The sequence below is a fragment of the Myotis yumanensis genome, unplaced genomic scaffold (assembly GCF_028538775.1).
Source record: "Myotis yumanensis isolate MYYU_CA2020_CCGP unplaced genomic scaffold, mMyoYum1.0.hap1 SCAF_10, whole genome shotgun sequence".
Lineage (NCBI taxonomy): Eukaryota > Metazoa > Chordata > Mammalia > Chiroptera > Vespertilionidae > Myotis > Myotis yumanensis.
This window is the reverse complement of record NW_027223761.1, coordinates 1807662-1828023: the sequence shown is the minus strand read 5'-3', so window position 1 is coordinate 1828023 and position 20362 is coordinate 1807662. Positions and strand designations below refer to the sequence as shown.

The following is a 20362-nucleotide window of genomic DNA, read 5'->3' as shown; positions in this document are numbered from 1 at the left end:
CTGGAGCCCCGAGGACTCGCTCACCGTGACTGACCACCAACCACTGAGCGGACGGGCGTCCTCCCCCACCCACCCGTCTGCCTGTCCATCTATCCATCCCTCCCCCACCCATCCCCACCCACCCATCCATCTGCCTGTCCATCCCCAACCCATTCCTCCCCCACCCACCATCCCCCTTCCATCCATCCCCCACCCACCCATCCATTTGCCTGTCCATCCCCAACCATCCCCCACCCACCATCCCCCACCCATCCATCCCCCTTCCATCCATCCACCATCCCCCACCCACCATCCCCCACCCATCCATCCACCCATCCCCCACCCACCCCTCCCCCACCCATCCACCCTCCACCCCCCATCCGCACATTACCCACATGTCTATCCTCCATTCATCCACCAACCCTTCCAGCCATTCATCCATCCATCCATCCATCCATCCACCCATCATCCCACACATCCACCCTCCATTCACCCACCAATCCATCCATCAATCATCCATCCATCCATCCACCCACCAATCCTTCCATCCATCAATCATCCATCCATCCAGAGAAGGCCAGATACGGTCAGGGACAGAAGGTCAGTAGGACAAAAGTGGACCTTGCCCTCCGGGCCCCGGCAGCCTGGAGGGAGATCCAGGCGGAGGAAACCAGATAAACGCTGTGAAGACGGTCAAAGACGTCATGGGATTTCACTGGGGAGGAGGTGGGACCTGAACTCTTCCCGGAGAGCGGACAAGGTCCCTTTAGGGTTTAGGCCAATAAATTAACATTTGCGTGGAGATCCGAAGGCCGCCGGGCGGAGACTAGTCAGGAGGGAAGAGCTTTTGCGGAGGCGCTGGAGGAAGGGCCCTGTGGCCACTGAGGCTGGGAGGTCATGTCGAGGTCGACGGAGCATAGCAAGGACCTTTTCAAGAAATGGGAAGGAAGGGCCCTGTGGCCACTGAGGCTGGGAGGTCATGTCGAGGTCGACGGAGCATAGCAAGGACCTTTTCAAGAAATGGGAAGTCCTAGGAGGGAAGGGGGGGCGGGGGGGGGGGGGATTGGACGGGAGATAGCTGTAATACTATCAACAATAAAAATATATTAAAACGTTATAAAAATATATACACCCATAAAACATGGGAAGTCCTAGGAGGGAGCGGGGGGGGGGGGGAGATAGCTGTAATACTATCAACAATAAAAATATATTTAAATAGTTATAAAAATATATACACCCATAAAACATGGGAAGTTAGAGTGTGCATTGCAGTGGGCGCCCCCTAGCGGCCGTGTGGGGAATGGCTGGGAAGAGGACCCGGAGGAGCCGAGCACAGCCAGTGGGGCAAACTGGTGGGAGAGGTCAGATGGAGAGAAGCTAGTGGACACGAGGCATTCGGACAGTTACATGGGCTCACCTAAGAATGGACTAGGGCCCTAACCGGTTTGGCTCGGTGTACAGAGCGTCAGCCTGCGGACTGAAGGGTCCCAATTTCGATTCCGGTCAAGGCCATGTACCTGGGTTGCGGGCACATCCCCAATAGGGGGATATGCAGGAGGCAGCTGATCCATGTTTCTCTCTCATTGATGTTTCTAACTCTCTATCCCTCTCCCTTCCTCTCTGTAAAAAAATCAATAAAATATATTAAAAAATAAAAAATAAATCCCACCTGTTGAGAATGGGGGCCAATCGACCTTAAAAAAAAAGAATGGACTAGGGGCCCGGCTGGTGTGGCTCAGTGGATGGAGCGTCGGCCTGCAGACAGAGGGGTCCCCGGTTCAATTCCGGTCGGGGGCACATGCCTGGGTTGCAGGCTCGATCCCCAGTGGGGGATGTGCAGGAGGCGGCTGATCAATTCTCTCATCATTGATGGTTCTCTCTCCCACTCTGAAATCAATAAAAATATATTTTAAAAAAAAGAATAGACGTAGGGGCCCGGCTGGAGAGGCTCAGTGGTTGAGCGTCCACCTATGATTTGATTCCCGGTCAGGGCACATGCCAGGGTTTCAGGCTCTGTCGATCGCCAGTGTGGGGCGAGCAGGAGGCAGCCAGTCAATGATTCTCTCACCATTGATGTGTCTGTCTCTCTCCCTCTTCCTCTCTGAAATCAATTTAAAAAAATATTATTTAAAAACTAGCTTTTTAGAAAATAAAATCAAGAAGGTAGACGAGCCCAGCTGGCGCGGGTCAGTGATTGACCGTCGACCTATGAACCAGGAGGTCATGGTTCAATTCCCAGCCAGGGCACATGGCCGGGGCTGTGGGCTGGATCTGTGTCCAGGTCTCAACTCGGAATAGGGCACACAGGCCCAGTGCTCACGGGACACCCTAATGTACCCAGGGCCCCAGACAGGCTTTCGGGGTGCCTGTCCCCGGGACGCTCGAGGAATGATGGTAAGTGACACTTCTGACTGCTGGGTCGGTGCCGAGAATTGTTCTGAGCGACTTGCACGGATCATCTCATTTCGTTCACAGCAACCCCATGGCGTACACGCATTTGCTGCTCATTAGAGGTGCAGGTAGCAGGCAGGTGCGGGGTGGCAGTCACAGTGTCTACCACCAACACGTGGTTACAGTATCTCAGCCCCGCCCATCGTCCCCAGGAGAAAGGGCAGCCAGATGGGAATGAACACGTTGTGTGAACTGGCCATTCAAACAGGGAAGCCCAACGCTCGACAGTACGTGAAGGGCGCTCGAACTCGCCCGTGACAACACAGGCCAAACGACAAGGAGACCCACTTCCCACCATCAGACAGTCAACGTGAGGAAGGGAGGGGCACCAGGTGAGGGTGAGGCCGAGGGGGCCGAGCCTCTGTGGCTGGGGAGGCCCAGCTGTCTCCCGGGGAGCCCGCACGTGCCACACCGACCCACAGGGAGTGCTGGCTGCCCAGTTGTTTGTGTAGCTCAAGTCGGCAGCCAATTATTCGTGTGCGGAGGAGTGGGTAATAAGGTCCAGTGGGTATACACTGTGGGATGCTGTGCAACAGGGAGGCAGGGTAGGTGTTCGCGGAACAGCCTGCGCACATTTTACAGTCCACGCAGGGTAGGTTAAGCAGCCGCTCTCAAGGTACTAGACGTCAGGCCCGGCCGACTTGACTCAGAGGTTGAGCTTCAACCTATGAACCAGGAGGTCACGGCTCGATTCCCGGTCAGGGCACAGGCCCGGGTTGCAGGTTTGATCCCTGTGGGGGCCGTGCAGTAGGCAGCTGTTCGATGATTCTCTCTCATCGTTAATGTTTCTCTCTCCCTTCGACTCTGAAATCAATAAAAATATATTTTAGAAAATAAAAATAGAAGCTTGTACAGGCGACAGAGCCTCAGAATACGTGGGGCAGGAGCTGAAGGGACCACAACTGTGGTGGGAGACCCCCACCCCCCTCTCCACATCCACAGAACAAACAGGGCTCCGGGGAGGAAAACGCTGAACTAGACTAGGAACAGCTTGATGGGACCGGCATTTACAGGGAGCTCCATCCAAACACGAGCGCAGGCGGCTCCAGTGCCCACGGAACAGCCACCAAATGGGCCGGATTCTGAGCCAGAAAAGTCTAGGACGTGCAAATGGCACAAATTATGTTCTCCGACCAAAATGAAGTTACGTTAGAAATTAATAATAATTAAAAAGAGGGAAAAATTAATAATAAAAAGATATCTGGAACCCACCCCCAAGTATTTGGAAACTAAATAACCCATGTACCACAGGGGAAGCTAAGCAGTATTTTAAACTGAATGGAGAGCCCCAGCCGGTTTGACTCATCGACCTGCGGGCTGAAGGGTCCCGGGTTCGATTCCGGTCAAGAGCACGTACCTCAGTTGCAGGCTCCATCCCTGGCCCTGGTCGGGGCGCATGTGGGAGGCAACCCATCGATGTGTCTCTGTCACATGGATGTTTCCCTCTCTCTCTTCCCCTCCCTTCCACTCTCTCTAAACATCAATGGGAGAATATCCTCAGGTGAGGGTTCAACTGAAGAGAGACAAAAACTGGACGCGTTCTGTTCCGTTCCGTGGGACGCAGGACGCAGGCAGCTAAAGCAGCGCGTAGGGCGGTGCCAGCCCCACCAGAGGGAGGGAAGTTCTGTCACTGACATCAGCACTCACCTCCAGACCCCAGAGAGGAGAGCCCTGCTTCCCTGCCTACAGGTCCCTCTCCACCATCTGCTGCCCAGAAAAGGATTCACCCATCAGCAACCCGCCCCAGGGCACCTCCTCACTGGGGGGTGGTAACTCCTTCCTGCGTCCGGGCTCACAGCCAGTCTCAGACCAGGCCCCTGTCATGGCCCTTTTCACCTGCACATCTGCGTCCCCCGAGCAGCCACGGCCCTGGGCCTCTCTCTCGGAGGGTCTGAGGCTGCGGTTCTCAACCTGTGGTTCGAGACCCCTGAAAATACATCCTGCATATCAGATATTTACATGATGATTCATAACAGTAGCAACATGACAGTTATGAAGAAGCAACGAAAATAATTTTATGGTTGGGGGTCACCACAACATGAGGAACTGAATTAAAGGGTCGTGGCATTAGGAAGGTGGAGAGCCACTGAGGGATGCCTCGGAGCCATGTACATGCCAACTACATCAAACGCACTTGTTAGGGTCCACGTGGGAAGTTTTGTTAGGGTACAGCCACACCTATTTGTGCACATTGTGCCGCGCTCAGTACGGCCAGGGGTGAGCCTGAGGCGGGGAAGTGAAGGATTAAAGAAGACAGACACGAGAACACAGTTGGGACCAGGTGGGACACTGTCCTATCTGATGGAGAGACAGTGCCACAGACTACAAGCCGAGTCTTTATCTTGTAGCAGATTCCGCGAGGCAAAGTAAGGGCGTGGCCAAGATGTTTACAACATTCTTGTGGGTTTCGAATCCACTCAATTACCTGCCCCTGAACTCTATCAAGCTGTTTTAGCAGCACTTGCTGCACCTCCCACAGCCCACATCACTCAGCCACCTGAGACCACAGGTTCGGACCCTCAGGTCAAGCTTACAACCACAGCCTTTGGCTGTAATTGTGCTGGGAGGGCTTTGCCCTGCAAGCTGGGACCTGCACGTGGCTTGGCCACGAGAGAACCGTGCCCTCTCGTTAGTCCGAGGCTTGAACCTGTCCAAACGCTGAGGCCGCTCTCCACGGCACATGTTGCCTAGGGCGCTGTCACACTAGGAGTTGAGACTTGGAGTTTCAACAAAGACCATCCGCCATTCTCTCTCTGGCTGCTACAGACGGAGCAGCTGACCTCTGGTCTAGGATCTCGAATGCCCTTTATCATCTTGCACAGCTGGTTAAGAACTCTGGCGTTGCCTCTTTCACCAAGGACCGTCTTTTCCAAGCCAATTAGCCATTCCTTGGCAGGCGGGGGGTGGGGCAGAAGAGTAGGCTGCATGGACTGCACAGCAGTCCCCGACTTAGGCACCTGGAGTCCCATTGAAAGGAGAGTCAGAGATCGCAGGTGGATGGGGAAGGACGAGGCCCTTTTTCTTTTTCTTTTAAATATATTTTAATGATTTTCTACAGAGAGGAAGGGAGAGGGATAGAGAGTTAGAAACATCGATGAGAGAGAAACATCGATCAGCTGCCTCCTGCACACCCCCTACTGGGGATGTGCCCGCAACCAAGGTACATGCCCTTGACCGGAATCAAACCTGGGACCCTTCAGTCCACAGGCTGACGCTCTATCCACTGAGCCAAACCGGTCAGGGCACGGGGCCCTTTTTCTGTCTTCTCTGTGTCTGACCTGGCAGAGAAAGTGTTCAAGCACGAGGGTGGGGCTAGGGCAGTGATGGCAAACCTATGACACGAAGTCTTTGTTTTACTGTGGTTGCAAAGATAAAAAAATTTCTATATGTGACACGGCACCAGAGTTAAGTTAGGGTTTTTCAAAATGCTGACACGCGGAGCTCAAAAGGTTCGCCATCACTGGACTAGGAGAAGGGCGTGTGAGGCCTTTTGTGTGGGTGCCACCTTTGTGGGGCAGTGCCACCCCCTATATGCTGGCAGCTGTAGGCTCCACCCCAGCCTCCCCACATTGGGCACAAGCAACACGGGTTTGGAATCAGGAAGCCACAGAAGCAATGACAGTGGGAATAGCACAGGCAGAGGAGCAAGGAGCAAGCATGGAATCCTAGAACGTTCCAGCAGGAAGGGACAGAGGTGACCTGTGGCCACCCTGCTTTGAACCACTGGCAGCCTTAACAGGTTGGCTCATTTTTTTTAAAAAAAAAAATTGATTTCAGAGAGGAGGGGAGAGGGAGAGAGAAACAGCAATGAGAGAGAATCATGGATCGGCTGTCTCTTGCATGCCCCACACTGGGGATCGAGCCCGAAACCCGGGCATGTGCTCTGACCGGGAATCGAACTGTGACCAACATGGTTCATAGGCCGATGCTCAGCCACTGAGCCACGCCGGCCGGGCACAGTGTCATGTTTTGCCTGTGTTCACACATGGTGACAGACTGGCCGTGGTTTTGTACTGGAGCATCGTGGCCAGGCCTTGTCTGACCTCGATGTTCCCTGAAGCTGCTTAAGTTTACGTTCAACAGGAGACCAGCAGGCCCCTCGGAGGGCAGGCCTTTGCCCCGCCGTCTCTGATGGAGACCTTGAAGGACCCCTTCGCCCCAGCAGCTCTGGGGCAGACACGCCGCGGTGCCTGCCAGTGGAGAAGGGGAACGTGAGACAAGGGTGGAAGGAGGCGGCTGTGAGGGTCAACGCAGGCCGCCTCAGAGACACGGAAGTGGAGAGGTCGCGGCCCGTTTTCTGTGTATGTTGGTGAATTCCCCTGACGAGGCGCTGTTGGCGGCTAACCTTCGACCCCTGCTTCTGGTGGCAGTCGGCTGAGTGACATCGCTGTGAAGGTGACCTTCCTCCTACGGGTACACCGTCTTCCCACGCCTGCGCAAGTGCCCAGCCCGCACTCCTCTCTCCTTTAGCTCGACTCCTAGTTTTAAAATGTTAATAGAAGTGCTCCTCCTCCCAGGTGACTTTGGGGTAAATCGAGGGCCTATGGTAACCGTCGGCCTGATGCTGTCTGTTCATCCTCCTCCAGCCTCCCACCCGCCACCTCCGGCCCCAGGAGGCTGTGCCCCGTGGCTGGGATCAGGACCCGCCGCTGTGCTTGTGCAGTGACTCCAAGGTAAAGAACTTCCTCCCCGAGACACTGGCGCTGCCCTTGGCCCAGCTTAGTGGTCCATTGTCCCATGACCAGCGGTCCTTGGTGGGGCCAGGGTTCCCCTGTCCAGAGCCTGATAGTTGCTGGCCCCAGACCCAGGCCACCCCTCCCAGCCAGCGGATCCTCCGTCCCGGGGGCTTCTGGGAAAGCCCACCCGCAGTCTGAGGACTGCTGTTACCTGTCAGGGTTCGAGGCCAGAAGCACATAGAAACCGATACCACTGTTGCAGGGGGTGGGAATGGCACCAGGTGTCGGACCGGTGGGGTCAGCCCAAACCTGGGTTCAGCGGCCTGGGTACCGGGGCTCTGGCTGGGAGAGAATTCAGAGCCAAAACCCAAACTGTAAGAGAACATTGACCTGGTCAGTGACAGAGGCGGAAGAAGTAATCCTGGAAGAAATGGGCTGAGGAACAAGCTGTAGAGGTAAAGAAAAAGGCCCTTGCAGCTTGGGAGAGAGGAAGCCAGAGGTAAGGTGCCTGGGGCAGGCAGGGGGCGGGAAAGGGACAGGCACAGGCTGCTCCCGGGAGGGAGAGGCACGGGGTCCTCTCTGAAGTTTTTTTAAAAAATACATATTTTATTGATTTTTTACAGAGAGGAAGGGAGAGGGATAGAGAGTTAGAAACATCGATCAGCTGCCTCCTGCACATGCCCCACTGGGTATGTGCCCGCAACCAAGGTACATGCCCTTGACCAGAATCGAACCTGGGATCTTGCATCTGCAGGCCGATGCTCTATCCACTGAGCCAAACCCGTTAGGGCTCTCTGAAGGGTTTTAGGGGCGGCCCCAGGGAAGGACCTCAGTGTCCTGCTTGGCAGCTCCAGGTGTGTCCTCTTGGGGCGGCGGTCTCCTGATTGGCTGGCGGACCCAGGGCAGGGGCGTTACTCCAGGCAGCCAGCCCTGAGTCAGCGGTCAGCGTGGCTGGTTTTGCTGCTGACCTGGGCCCAGAGCTCACATACAACTTGAGGCCTGGATGTGATCTCAGGGAGGAGAGATCAGGGGTTCCCAACCGCAGGGCAGGCCAGCGATTTGATAGGGGAGAAGTCACCCTGGGGCCAGGTCCCACCCACAGCTAACTGCCCCTTGCTAGGCCCCTGGGGCTCCTGCCCGTCGACCTAACTGCCCACCACAGCGTGACACCGGGTTTTTGAAAATAGCGGTTCATTGGATGCTGAGTGACCCAGGGCTGGGGCAGGGGAAGCGGGAGGGCCTCGGCCTCGGCAGGGAGGGGCTGCGGCACAGATCCCGCGCACAGCGGACCCGCTTTCGCTCTCCCGTGCGGTTTCCGAGGTCAAGCTCCCTTTGCATATGGCCTTTGGGTGCCGCGGGAAGGACTTTGGCCCCGAGTGCAGCTAGAGGTCAAAGGTCTCTCCTGGGCGCTGCTTCCGGCGCATCACTTGGGGTTTTGGTAGTCGTCTCTGAAAAGCAATTCAGTGTCTCGGTCCAAACAGCGCAGGGCCATTGCGAGCTGGTTCTGCGGCCACACTGTCCCGCCCGGGGGTCCAGGAGGCCGGGCTCCCAGGCCAAGCGACCGGCTCAGGCGGAGCCCAGGACCAGGCAGCCCGCTCGGGAGCCACGCAGCGGGCGGCGGCGGGAGAGCGACTGCGCAGGCGCCGGCCGTGAGCGCGCGGGGGTGCGCGCGCGGCGCCGGAAGGGGCGGGGCTTCGCGGCGCCTGCGCAGTGCGCGGCGCGGGGGCGGGGCGGCCGTCAGCTGACTGGCGGCGGCGGCTTCGTTGGGACAACCGTTGGCGGCGACGCAGGCTCCGGAGGGAAGATCGCCGGCGTGTCGGTTCTCGGCGGGCGAGGCGCGGCGGCCGAGCACCATGGCGACCACCGTCAGCACGCAACGCGGGCCGGTGAGCCTCCGGGGCGGCGGCGGGCTCTCCCCGCGGGCGGCGGTGCGGGTCCCCAGCTCCCAGCAGGCGAGCGGGCCGCGGGCGGGGCCGGGGCGGGGGCGCGCGGGGATGAAGAGCCCCCGCGGGTGGTGGTCCCCGGATGGAGGGGGGTCCTGCGCCCCGGCGGGCTCCCCAACGGCAGCATCCGGAACTCGTAGTCCGTACCCCGTATGGAGAGGCCCCGGCCTCGCGGGCCCGGATGGGGAAGGCCCGCGGCGGGCCGTCTCGCCGCTTCCCCGGCGGAGGGAGGCTCGGGGCGGCCGCGCGGGAGCGAGGTGGGAGCTGGGCTCGGGCGGGCGGGCGGTCACGAGCGGGAAGGAGGCCCCCGCAGCGGCTCGCAGTGCGCAGCCGCGTGACTGACCCCGGCACCGGCCGGCGAGCAGTGTGCGGACCCTCCCGCCTGAGCGGTGACGGGCCCTCTGCACGGGGTGCGTTTCCCGGCTGGAGAGGAGCTCGCTGCGGGCGCGGAGGGTCCCCCGCCCTCTCCCCCTTCTCCCGACTGGCGGCGGGGTGACCGCCCGCAGCCTCCGGGCCCCTAAGAGGCGAGGCCGCCAGAGCAGCGGCGCGATGGGCAGGCGGAGGCCGCGGGTCCCTGGCCCCACTGGTCCCCACCCTCACCTGTGGCAGCCGCCATCCGGGGGGCGGTCAGCTCTGGCTGCACAAAGCGGGGGCAGCTGACTCTTCCGCGGGGAACGGGGCGCCCGTGTGCAGACACGCGTTGTCCAGGCGTCCACTCCGCGTCCTCTGCCTCCCCCTGCTCTCCTGCCGGCGGGGCCTGAGGTCCGCGTGCTGCTGTGCGTGTGCCCCGGGTGCCCTCCCTGGCCTGTGAACCGGCAGGATCGGTAGGTCTGGCCTGGGGCTGCAGGGGGACTTCCGTGGCCGGGTCATGGCATCTGTGGGTTTAAACAGTGTGAGCGGCAGCCAGGGGCAGCCTGCCCTGGGCCCGGGGCTGGGGGAGTCAGTTCTTGGAGGAACCTGACCCTTGAGGGACGAGCAGAAGTTGTCTGATGGGAAGGCCCTGAGCGCCCTGCTGTGCCCAGGGGAGAGTGACAGGCGTGGCCTTCCAGGTGGGGGGGCTGTGGGCGGCAGATGGATGTGGCCCTTGAGTTTTATCTAGGGACTAGAGCCAGTTTTTTACAAAACGTTTGCCTGGCGCACACCCTGGGTGGTTTCCCCCTCCAGCCGACCCGTGGCCCGGGGCTGAGCAGCACTTGGGCCCTTTGCCATTAGCAGAGGCGGGTGGGAGGCCCCGCTCCCTGGGCGCAGTGGCTGGGCGCCGGGCGGTGCAGGCGTAGCCAGGCGCTTGGCTTGGCCACAGAGAAGCGAGACACCAGCTGGTGCTGCGAAGGCGGCATTGGGCAGTGCTCCTGTGCTGGGCCCCGGCTGGGCGGCAGGCTTGAGTGTGACCCCGGCCCTGCCCACTCAGGCGGAGGTTCAGCCGGGGCCCAGGGAGCCCAGAGCCTGGACTCACTCGGACTGACCCTGAAGTCCGACCACTGCCTCGTGCTCCCGCAGTAAAGGATTGGCGCAGGGTCCCTGGAGAGGGAGGGAGGGCCAAGCTTGGGGTGGCCGAGCCTCCTCCGCCCTCGGGAGGTGCTGCCGGCTCTGCCTCCAGAGCAGGTCTGGTCGAGATTCCTTCCCGGCTCGGCGCCACCCACTCACGTCACACTCGCTCGGCTGGCCCACCTGCTGTCACACCCTGCAGCCAGGTGCCAAGCACGCCCCTGGCTCCTCACCTGTCTCCGCATCAGTGGCCCTTGAGGGCCACCGCTCCTGGCCTCCTGCTCTCCCTCCCGTCTGTCTCCACCAGCTCCCTGCGGTCCATGCAGGTTCCCGTGCCGGGGACTCTAGCAGAGCGGGCACAGCCAAACATTTTGGCCTGGAAGCGCCCGTCCTGTTGTGAGTGATTTAAGAAGTTGGTGAAGGCGTGGGTGGTGGGCGTGGGACAGCCCCGGTCTCTGCAGTGAGCTAGGAAGGGTGGGGCGGGAGGGGACGCAGTGGCGTCCAGGTGGCTGGAGGATGGCGGCAGCACCCACACAGGCAGAGGCCAAGGACGCACTAGGACATCAGCAGAGATGGAGGAGGCACGGGAGACGGGGGCAGGACCACGTGTGGGGGAAGGGAGTGACTTGACCAGGGAATCGGGGCGCTGGCCCACGTGGAGTTTGTGGCCCTGAGTGTTGGTGAAGAATTGGAGTTTCCTCCCAGCTTGATTTGGGAAGACGCTGAACTTACAGCAAAATGTTAGTGATCTGTGCGGGGCCGTGGGCGAGTGTCACCTCCACCAGGTTTCTCTTACCTGTTTCTTGGGGCCACAGTGGCCTGCCCTGGGCCTCTCCATCAGCCTCTTCGTCCAGGAAGCCCTGGGGCCGAGTGAGCAGGGCCGCGGGCAGCCTTCCCTTCCTGGTGGCTGGGGCCCGGCCACACCTGCTCACCGCAGGCTGCTGTGCAGAGGGTGCAGTCATGACGCCGTGCACAGCCACCTGGGTGCCCCCGAGCCTCACATGTCTGTCCTGGTCCACCCGCCATGTTTGGTCTCAGCACGTCCACTCCCAGCCCCTCCTGTGGTCGTTGGCTGGACAAGGCCATGTCTCCTGGCCAGACTCTGGGCCATGCTGAGCCCTGGCCCTGGGTCACTCTAGTGGCCTGGGAGCAGGGCAGCCTCCTCAGATGCACAGGGGCTCCAGGGGCTCGGCTGCCTCCAGGCGCAGCAGGTGTGCTCCACAGAGTGGGGCTCCCCCGGGAGCTGCCGGCTCCCCCGAGAGGCCTGCAGCTGCGCTGGCGCTGGCGGGAGCTGTGGCTTTGTTTGGCTGTGCCCTCTGTCCCTTTAGGCCTCGGCCTGGCCCAGCTCTCCCTGCCCTGGCGCCAGCTGTGAAGGTCATGTTGACCTAGAGCCGTGAGTAGCTTTGGGTTCAGTGAGGGCGCAGGGTGCCCCCTGGGGCCAGGTTGTGGGGGCTCCAGAGCCCTTAGCCTGTGCCCTCGCAGCACGGGGTGCTGTTGGCCCCCCAGCTCAGGTTGCTGGACTTTGTCCTTAGAGCGTCGCTGCTCCTGCGGTTTTCTTGGGGGTCACATCGCCGTCGAGTTCACGGACGGTACAGACACGGGAGGTCAGAGGTGGACCCACTGGGGCCGCCTCCCAATGGAATAGAAACCATTTACATTTCATTTTTTAATTCCACAAAAGTTATTCAGCCCGTCACTAGCTATTTCAAGGGCTGAAAAAACACCTGGCAGTTACTTACAAAGTACTTTCTCTCCGCAAACAAGGGTTTAAAGGTAAGCTCACTAAAAATGTTTAAGAAACTTGTTCAGCTGCTTTACTTTTCTGGGGAAGTAACGAGTTTTTAAGTTTTTTATTACATTGCTGTTGTATTTGTATAAATTGCTGACGTGTGTGTAACTTGCTATATTATATTAGTAAGTAAGTTACATCAGAACGTGCTGAACAGATAAAGTTAGTTATTCCTAACGCTGCGCTAGAGAGTGAGTGACCGGCTCTTTTGGTGGAGAAAGCGCCGGTAGACAAGGGTCCTTAGCAGACAGCATGCCTCCATGTTGAAGTGCCAAGGCGAGTGGGCGTTGAGGGAAATACTTTCCCGAGGCCCCTTGAGGGACAGGGACGGGAACGCGAGGTGGAAGCAGGTCCACCGGGGCCGGGTCTGTGCGCTGGCCGGCTTCTGCGGGAGAGGGTGTTCTGACCGAGCCTCGTGGGCAGCCTGGGGCGGCGGAAGGAGCGGCAGCTTGAATGGCACTGTTACAGGGAGTGTTGAGGGCGTCGGTGCAGGAGGTCTTCCCAGTCACCTGGCGGTCCAGTGCCTTGTCATTGGCAGGCCTCCCTGGTGGTGGGAGTGGCCCAGTGAGAATGAGTCACAGACAGGTAGACAGAGCTGGTGACCCCGAAAGCGGTCCATGACACGACTAGCAAGCCCGTTCGAGCCTGTACCTCTTCGGGGGCCACATCCTGCCCTTCATGGAGCTGGTGTGCCCAGTGCCCACCGAGTGCCAGGGCCCCCTCCCCAGAGTGGCAGGGTCCCCAGGCTGGATGCCTGAGCCCAGGGCCTCTCCCTGTACAGGTGAAGAACTGAGGCCCAGGGTAGCCCGGGCGCCTGGGTCCTGCCTGGCCTGGCCGCGCTGACTCTTCTCCCCGCAGGTGTACATCGGGGAGCTCCCACAGGACTTCCTCCGCATCGCGCCCACGCAGCAGCAGCAGCAGGTGCAGCTGGACGCGCAGGCGGCCCAGCAGCTGCAGTACGGCGGGGCCCTGGGCACGGTGGACCGCCTCAACATCACCGTGGTGCAGGTGCGTGCCTGGGCCCCGGAGGGGGAGGGTTGTGTCAACAAATGGAACTTTTTCTGATTCTAGTTTTTCCTAAAACATGTATTTGATGAAAAAGGACATGCGTGCAAAATATTGCTGACACCCAGGGCTCTGCCCAAAGTACTAGCAACACTTACTAATGAGCGTTTAGCGGCCCCTGCGTAGGCCCAGGTCTCTCCTGGCCTCAAGGTGGCGGGGAGGTGGGGCCACTGCTGTGCAGATGAGGGCCAGGCACAGAGGGCCAGGGAGCGGCTCCGCCGTCCGCACCAGGAGCTGGGGGCTTGGGTAGGAAGGAGGCCGGGCGCAGCACACACACACTGCCCTCCTGTAACCAGGTCCATGCCCTGCTGGAGCGGAGCGCTGCCTCTTGCGGGCACCAGGGACTACAGGGCTGGCAGCCGGCTGCACCCTCCACCAGCACCAGGCCTCCGAGGGCGGGCCCTGTGGTTAGAAACATTCCAGTTCAATACTTGGCCTTTTGGTAGTGCCGCCCATGGCTTCCCGCCTCCTCACAGAGGCCATGCCCTGGTCCTGGGCTGGGGCTGTGATGCGGGCTCAGTCCCGGCCAGGCCCTTGGGCCTCTCCCCGGATGCCTGGCGGGCATTTCAGATGGACATGCCTCCAGGGGAGCTCCCTCCTCCAGCCCCAGCCTCTCTCCATCACGCTCTGCAGACAGCGGCTCCCGAGGGAACTTGCTTCTCCGCCCTGGCGCCTAGGAGCACGTGCTCCTCGGATAGCGTGGCTGATTCAGACCCGGGACACGGGGATGATGCGTTGAAGGGCAGGTGACCTGGTGCGCCTGAGCTCTCACTGTAGCGGCTCCTCATTTTTCTGATGTGGCTTTGTTTCAGGCCAAGTTGGCAAAGAATTACGGCATGACCCGCATGGACCCATACTGCCGGCTGCGCCTGGGCTACGCAGTGTACGAGACGCCCACGGCCCACAACGGCGCCAAGAACCCGCGCTGGAATAAGGTCATCCACTGCACCGTGCCGCCCGGCGTGGACTCCTTCTACCTGGAGATCTTCGACGAGGTGCGGGCGTTGGGAAGGCAGGCCCGGGGACTTGGGCATTGTGGTGCTGGTGACCCCGCCCCGGAGTCCCAGCAGCAGTGGGAGGACGTCATGGCCAGTGACGCACACAAGTGGCGCATGCTCCCTCCGGCGCAGGCTCTCGAGGCCCTGCCGCGACGAGCAGGCTGGGGGAGGTGGGTGGCCCCCTGGCGGGCGGGAGGGGGTTCTGGGTGGTGCGAGTGGCAGGCCGTCTACCCGGTGTCCCTGGGAGTAGCAGAGGGTGCAGTGGGCTCTTCCTTGCCTGGTCCCATGGTCACTGCCTGGGAGCACCCTGTCTGTCCCTCCTAGGCCAGCCAGGGTGCCAGCAGGTGAGAGCTCAGAGGGTGAGGGTGGGAAGCCAGGCAGGGAGGTGGCCCCTCTGCCCCTGCCCTCTCTCTTCCCCTCTGCTCCCTTGGGAGGGTGTGGTGAGCGCAAGGGCACCTCCTTTCCTGCATTTGTGCCCTGGGCTTCCAGCCTGGGGAGGAGTGGCCTTGAGTCTCCAGGCAGCTGAGGGGGGGGCGGGGGCAGCGCTTCAGGTGAGGCGGGGGGCAAGGGCTGTACTTGGCAGGTCTCAGGGCTCTCATGCTGGTTTCCCTGTGTCCCTCAGCGAGCCTTCTCCATGGACGATCGCATCGCCTGGACGCACATCACGCTGTCCGAGGCGCTGCGGCAGGGCGAGGTGGAGGACAAGTGGTACTGCCTGAGTGGGCGGCAGGGCGACGACAAGGAGGGCATGATCAACCTGGTCATGTCCTACTCGGTAAGCGCCTGGCCCGGGGCCGGGCTGGCTCCTCGCGCCCCCGGTGGCCCCTGGCAGCTGACCTGCAGCAACGAGCCTTTCTCCCTGAGCAGCTTGGCCACAGCCCGAGCGCAGGTCCCGGCGCGGCCACAGGAGCGGCCGCCCTCTCCGCCCCGCATTCTGCCTGGGAACTGCTGTGTGGTGGCCAAGTCACGGGATCGAGGCCCATCTTTTTTAATTTTTATTTTTTGTTTCTATTTTGTGGCCCATCTTTCGAGGTGTGGCTTCCCTTACGCCGTAAGCCTTACGGCCTGGAGGGCCCCCCTGTGCAGTAGTGGGGTGTCTCAGGACCGCACGGGGATGAAGTGGGGATGGTGCCGCCGGGCCAGCACCTCGGGGCCTGGCTCCTCAGCACCCGCCACTGGGGTCCTGGGGGCTCGGAGGCCGTGATGTGTCAAGGCAGGGTCAGGGCCTCTGGGTTCCTGCCGTCTCCGTCTCTCCCAGGAGCTGCTCACGTCATGGGAACCTTTGCCGTGGAAGCCCCAGCGGGCGGGGCAGGCGGGGCAGGTGTGGGGCCCGAGTGGGCGCCTGCAGCTCAGCAGCCCTCACCTGAGTGCCAGCCCCTCCATTGGTGCCGGACGACTTTAGAGCCAGTCCCGCACAGTACACCTTCACTCATAAGGGTTTCCTCCTGCACCTTTTTTATTTCTAATCCTCACCCAAGGCACGCTTAGAAAGGAAGGGAGAGAGAAATATCGATCGGCTGCACACTCCCCGACTGGGAATCGAGCCCGCAACCCGGGCATGTGCCCTGACTGGGAATCGAACTGTGACCTAGACCAGCCGTGGGCAAACTACGGCCCGAGGGCCGGATCCGGCCCGTTTCAAATGAATAAAACTAAAAAAAAAAGACCGTACCCTTTTATGTAATGATGTTTACTTTGAATTTATATTAGTTCACACAAACACTCCATCCATGCTTTTGTTCCGGCCTCCGGTCCGGTTTAAGAACCCATTGTGGCCCTCGAGTCAAAAAGTTTGCCCACCCCTGTCCTAGACGCTCAACCCTGAGTCACCCTGGCCAGGCACCCTTATGCATCTTTAACAGGCGCCTTTACAGAAACACCAAACCTCTCTTACACTGACCGAGAGGATTCACATCTTCGACCAGCAGTTCTCAACCTGTGGGTCGCAACCCCTTTGGCGGTTGAACGACCCTTTCACAGGGGTCGCCTAAGACCATCCTGCATAGCAGATATTTACATGACGATTCATAACAGTAGCAACATTACAGTTATGAAGTAGCAACGAAAATAATTTTATGGCTGGGTCACAACATGAGGAACTGTATTTAAAGGGCCAGAAGGTTGAGAACCACTGTCTTAGAGACTCCCATGAACTGTCCTGGTGCTGACCCGCAGCTCACACTTACATTTGTTCTGGAACCTGGTCGTCTTCAGTGACATCTCAGTTGGCCGCGGTCCTGTAGGTCTGGCGACGCTTCTACCCGAGCCATTCACTCCCCGATCTTGAGCAGAGGAGCACTGTGGGGCGCTGGGGAGGGCGGGCGGCGGCCCTGAGCTGTCACTCCCAGGACGCGGTGGGTGGGGGTCTGCTGTGACCCTGTGGTCGCCTTTGTGTGTTGCAGTCCCTGCCGGCCACCATGATGATGCCGCCACAGCCCGTGGTCCTGATGCCCACCGTGTACCAGCAGGGCGTCGGCTACGTGCCCATCACAGGTGAGCGCCTCTCGGGGTGGCTCCTAGGGTGGTGTTAGGACAGGGGGGCGGGGACTGGGAGTGCGGCCTAGAGCCTTAGCCCGGTCTTGGAGTGAGGCGTGAGGATCCTTCCAGAAGCGAGGGTCAGGTGTTACACTTGGATTTTCTGTGCGTGTATAGGAAACGGAACTTTCTTTTTCCTTAGCTATTGGCATAAACAGGGTGAGTTGCAATTTGTGGAGATGCAGAAATGTTATTTCTAAACATTTCAGCATATGCGTTGCCCTCACAGATCACGCTCCTGTTGGGTGAGGTGAGCCGTGTGCTCTAGCAGCACTGACTCTGTCTGTCTGTGAGGGCTTTACCGTTCGTTATAGGTGAGCAATGCAGCTTTTATGTCTTCGAATTTTAAAATCACAACTTGAGCTGTTGGTGAGCTCCCTTGTGGCTGCAACATACCTGGGCTCAGGCAGCGGCAGGCAGTGAGGACGGACCCAGAGAAGGGCAGTGGGCGAGCCCCAGTGCCTGCTGAGGTGCCGGGAGCTGGGTCCGAGCAGAGCGTGGCTGCCCCACTGCGCCGAGGAGGCACGCCAGCGGTCAGCACCTGGGAGGGCGCTGGAGAGGAGGCCGGGGTGCTGGTGGGGGTTGTTGGGTGAGAGCCCACCCCACCCCCGTGTGAGTTCCGCTTCCCTGGTCACATCTGCGAAGGCCCGTTTCCCAGTGAGACCCAGCCCGGCCCCCGGTGAGAGCCTCGCCTGTCCGGGGCTCCCACACAGGGACCAGCACCACGTGTGCCTGGAGAGGGCGAGCTGCTTTCTGAGGAGGTGACACGTGTCGTGTCTGTGTGGCTCCATCCTGGGCTCTTTGCGGGGCCCTGAGATGCTGGCTTTAGGGAAGGGTAGTCTCACAGATGGAGACTCTCCTCTGACATCCTTCGGACGTTTTGAAACAACCACGTGGGAACAGAAAGGCTGCGCTCCTCTCCCGTGTGCCTGGGGGTCAGGATCACGTTGCCTGGGTGCCCTTGCTGTCGGCGCCTATGAGCCCTGGGGGAGGCCCTCAGAGCGCAGGCTGCTCTCTTGAGCCAGAGGCCGCCTCGGCACTGTCGACCGCCCGCCTCCCTAAACCCCGTCTTGTGCTTGTAGGAATGCCCGCCGTGTGCAGCCCTGGCATGGTGCCCGTGGCCTTGCCCCCGGCGGCTGTGAGCGCCCCGCCCCGCTGTAACGAGGAGGACCTGAGGGCCATCCAGGACATGTTCCCCAACATGGACCGTGAGGTGATCCGCTCTGTGCTGGAGGCCCAGCGAGGGAACAAGGATGCGGCCGTCAACTCCCTGCTGCAGATGGGTGAGGAGTCCTAGACTCCCGCCGCCTGCGCCCTCGCCGCCACGCTGCTCCAGCCCTTTGGACCTGCCACCCGGGGCGCCCGAGCCCTGTCCCAACGAGATCCCTGTGTCCCCTCCTCAGTGTCGCGTCGCCAGTCCACCTGTTGGGGATGCAGGTGGGTTTGGGTTCCAGCAGCTGCTCTGGACTGCCAGCGGGGTGGCCGTGGGGGCCTCCCTCCTCGCTCTGTGGGGGTGAGCGGCACGTGGCCGTGACCGTGGCTGTGTGCACACTCGCCTCTGCTGGGGATGCGCCCCCAGTGCTCCGAGCTGCCCCTCCCGAGAGGGCCCTTGCAGGAGCAGCCTGCCTCGCCAGGGCCTGGAGGAGGCCGAGGGCCCTCCTGGTTGGTTCCTGGCCCGTAGTCCGGCCACTTACGGGGATAGACCTCCTCACTTAGGTTCGCAGTCCACTGACAGCTGCTTGGGGTTTAGAACTTGCCAACTGAAAACTCCCATCCCTCCCTCCATGGGCTTCGTGGCCTGGCTGCTCCCCGGTGGCCTGGGCCGGTGTGGCTTGGCCAGGCCTCAGCCACGGTGTCAGCCTGACTATCCAGACCACCAGCCCCCGTCACAGTCCTCGCGGTGGCCGGAGGGGCCTGTCCTAGCTCAGAGGATCCCTGGTCTCCGCCTGCTGTTTGTCAGCTCTGGGGAGTGCCATGCTGAGGGCCAGCTTCTCCTCTCCTTGATCAACTCTCGTATCAGAACCTGAACTTGGGGTAACAAGTAACAGACCTAGTGCTTCGCTAATGGGAGGGAGGGCGCTGGGACCTGCTGGCTCCCACTGACACTCATTTCAGTGAGCATATGCCGGGTCCGAGGAGGCGTGTGGAGGGTGGAGACAGTGCCAAAGTCCCCTGGAGCCCACGTGCACATGTGCGAGCTGCACCCTGGCCCGGTGCTGGCCACGGACACAGCGTGGGGACCGGGTGGGTGACGCCTAGTGTAACGAGGAGTTCCTCAGAAATGACGCACTCTAAGTCACACCCATGCGTTGAACGCGTGCGTCCTCGGGTGGGAGGGTTGGGTTCGCAGTAAGCTGCAGTCACCGTCCTTTCTTCTAGCCGTTGCCTGGCCTGGGGCCTCAGCTCTTTCTGATTCAGGGTCAGACCCGTCCTGGCAGCTGGAGGCTGGTGGCTCGGCAGGAGAAAGCAAGGGCTTTTAGGGCTCCTCCACCGTGTGGGCTGCACCCGAGATGGCCTCCTTCTGGACTGCGTGTGGTCGGGTGCACTGCTCACGCCTGTCCTGTGAGCCTGAGGGTGTTCTGCGGGGTGGCCAGGGCATGGGGGGCTCAGATCACCTGCTTGGTGAGCGTGGCCTTCTCATGACCTCGTCGTCCGGCCAGAAGGGGGGCGTGTGAGACCCCTGGGAGCGCTCGGCCCCGGCCCAGGGCAGACGCGAAGGCCCCGCTAGCGGCGGCCCAGTGTGCGGAGCGCGTAGTTTTTAGGGTGACCTGCACTTGCCACACCTCCGCTTTGCTTCCCCAGGCGCGCCGCATTTTTCATTGGCCAGAGCCCCATCTCACAAGGCCTGCCCTGTCAGAGCAGACCGGCCTCCACAGCTGCCCCAGGTCTGCCCGCGCCTCCCGCACCCACAGGGAAGTGCGGCCCCTCAGGAGGCCCCGGCCTTGGGCGCTGCTGCTTCCTCCGGCCTCAGCCCGGCTGTGGGTGAGGAGGCTGGGCAGCCGAGTCTCCTGAAGGCCCCTCCGCAGGCCCCCCTCCCGCCGCTGTGGGTGCCAGTGCGTCTCGGAGCCTGTGCTTGTCATTCTCCTGGGTCCACGTCCAGATTTCCTTTGATTGTAAAATATATTTTTACTTTTCAGCCTAATTTAATAAATGATCTATATGAGAGTAGAGCATTAAAGTCCTGCAGGGAAGTTTACACATGTGTTCCTTAGTCTTTTTAACTTAACGCCTAACAGACTCGCTGCAGTGAACTAGTCCGGGACCATGCAGACAGTCGGCAGGTGGCTGGCTCTCAGCGTGACCCCAGACGTCACGCCGAGCTCTGCTTCGGTGAGAGCTGCCGGAGGCACGGCTGCTCGGTGCTGACCAGGCCGGTGTGCGCCCACTCCTGGCTCTGACCGTGACCGCCTGCCTCGCTGGCAGGTCGTGTGATGGGGCCGG

The 20362-nt window shown here is 60.6% G+C and overlaps 1 protein-coding gene across 1 annotated transcript; it reads left to right on the top strand.

Annotated features, from left to right (window-relative positions):
* Positions 1 to 8844: 8844 nt before the first annotated feature.
* On the top strand, positions 8845 to 20117 carry TOLLIP (toll interacting protein). The gene is made up of 6 exons (XM_070427175.1): positions 8845 to 8992; positions 13182 to 13331; positions 14201 to 14383; positions 15009 to 15161; positions 16789 to 16879; positions 18004 to 20117. Exons 1-6 carry the CDS (start codon positions 8960 to 8962, stop codon positions 18216 to 18218), a joined length of 825 nt encoding a protein of 274 aa, XP_070283276.1. The 5' UTR covers positions 8845 to 8959; the 3' UTR covers positions 18219 to 20117.
* Positions 20118 to 20362: the final 245 nt, after the last annotated feature.

What these genes read in the sequence shown, in the direction of transcription:
- TOLLIP (XM_070427175.1), top strand. Translation starts at nt 8,960, where the DNA reads ATGGCGACCACCGTCAGCACGCAACGCGGGCCG. An exon ending in ACCTGGAGATCTTCGACGAG is followed by an intron (nt 14,384 to 15,008) that starts GTGCGGGCGTTG and finishes TGTGTCCCTCAG; the next exon opens with CGAGCCTTCTCCATGGACGA. An exon ending in ACCTGGTCATGTCCTACTCG is followed by an intron (nt 15,162 to 16,788) that starts GTAAGCGCCTGG and finishes TGTGTGTTGCAG; the next exon opens with TCCCTGCCGGCCACCATGAT.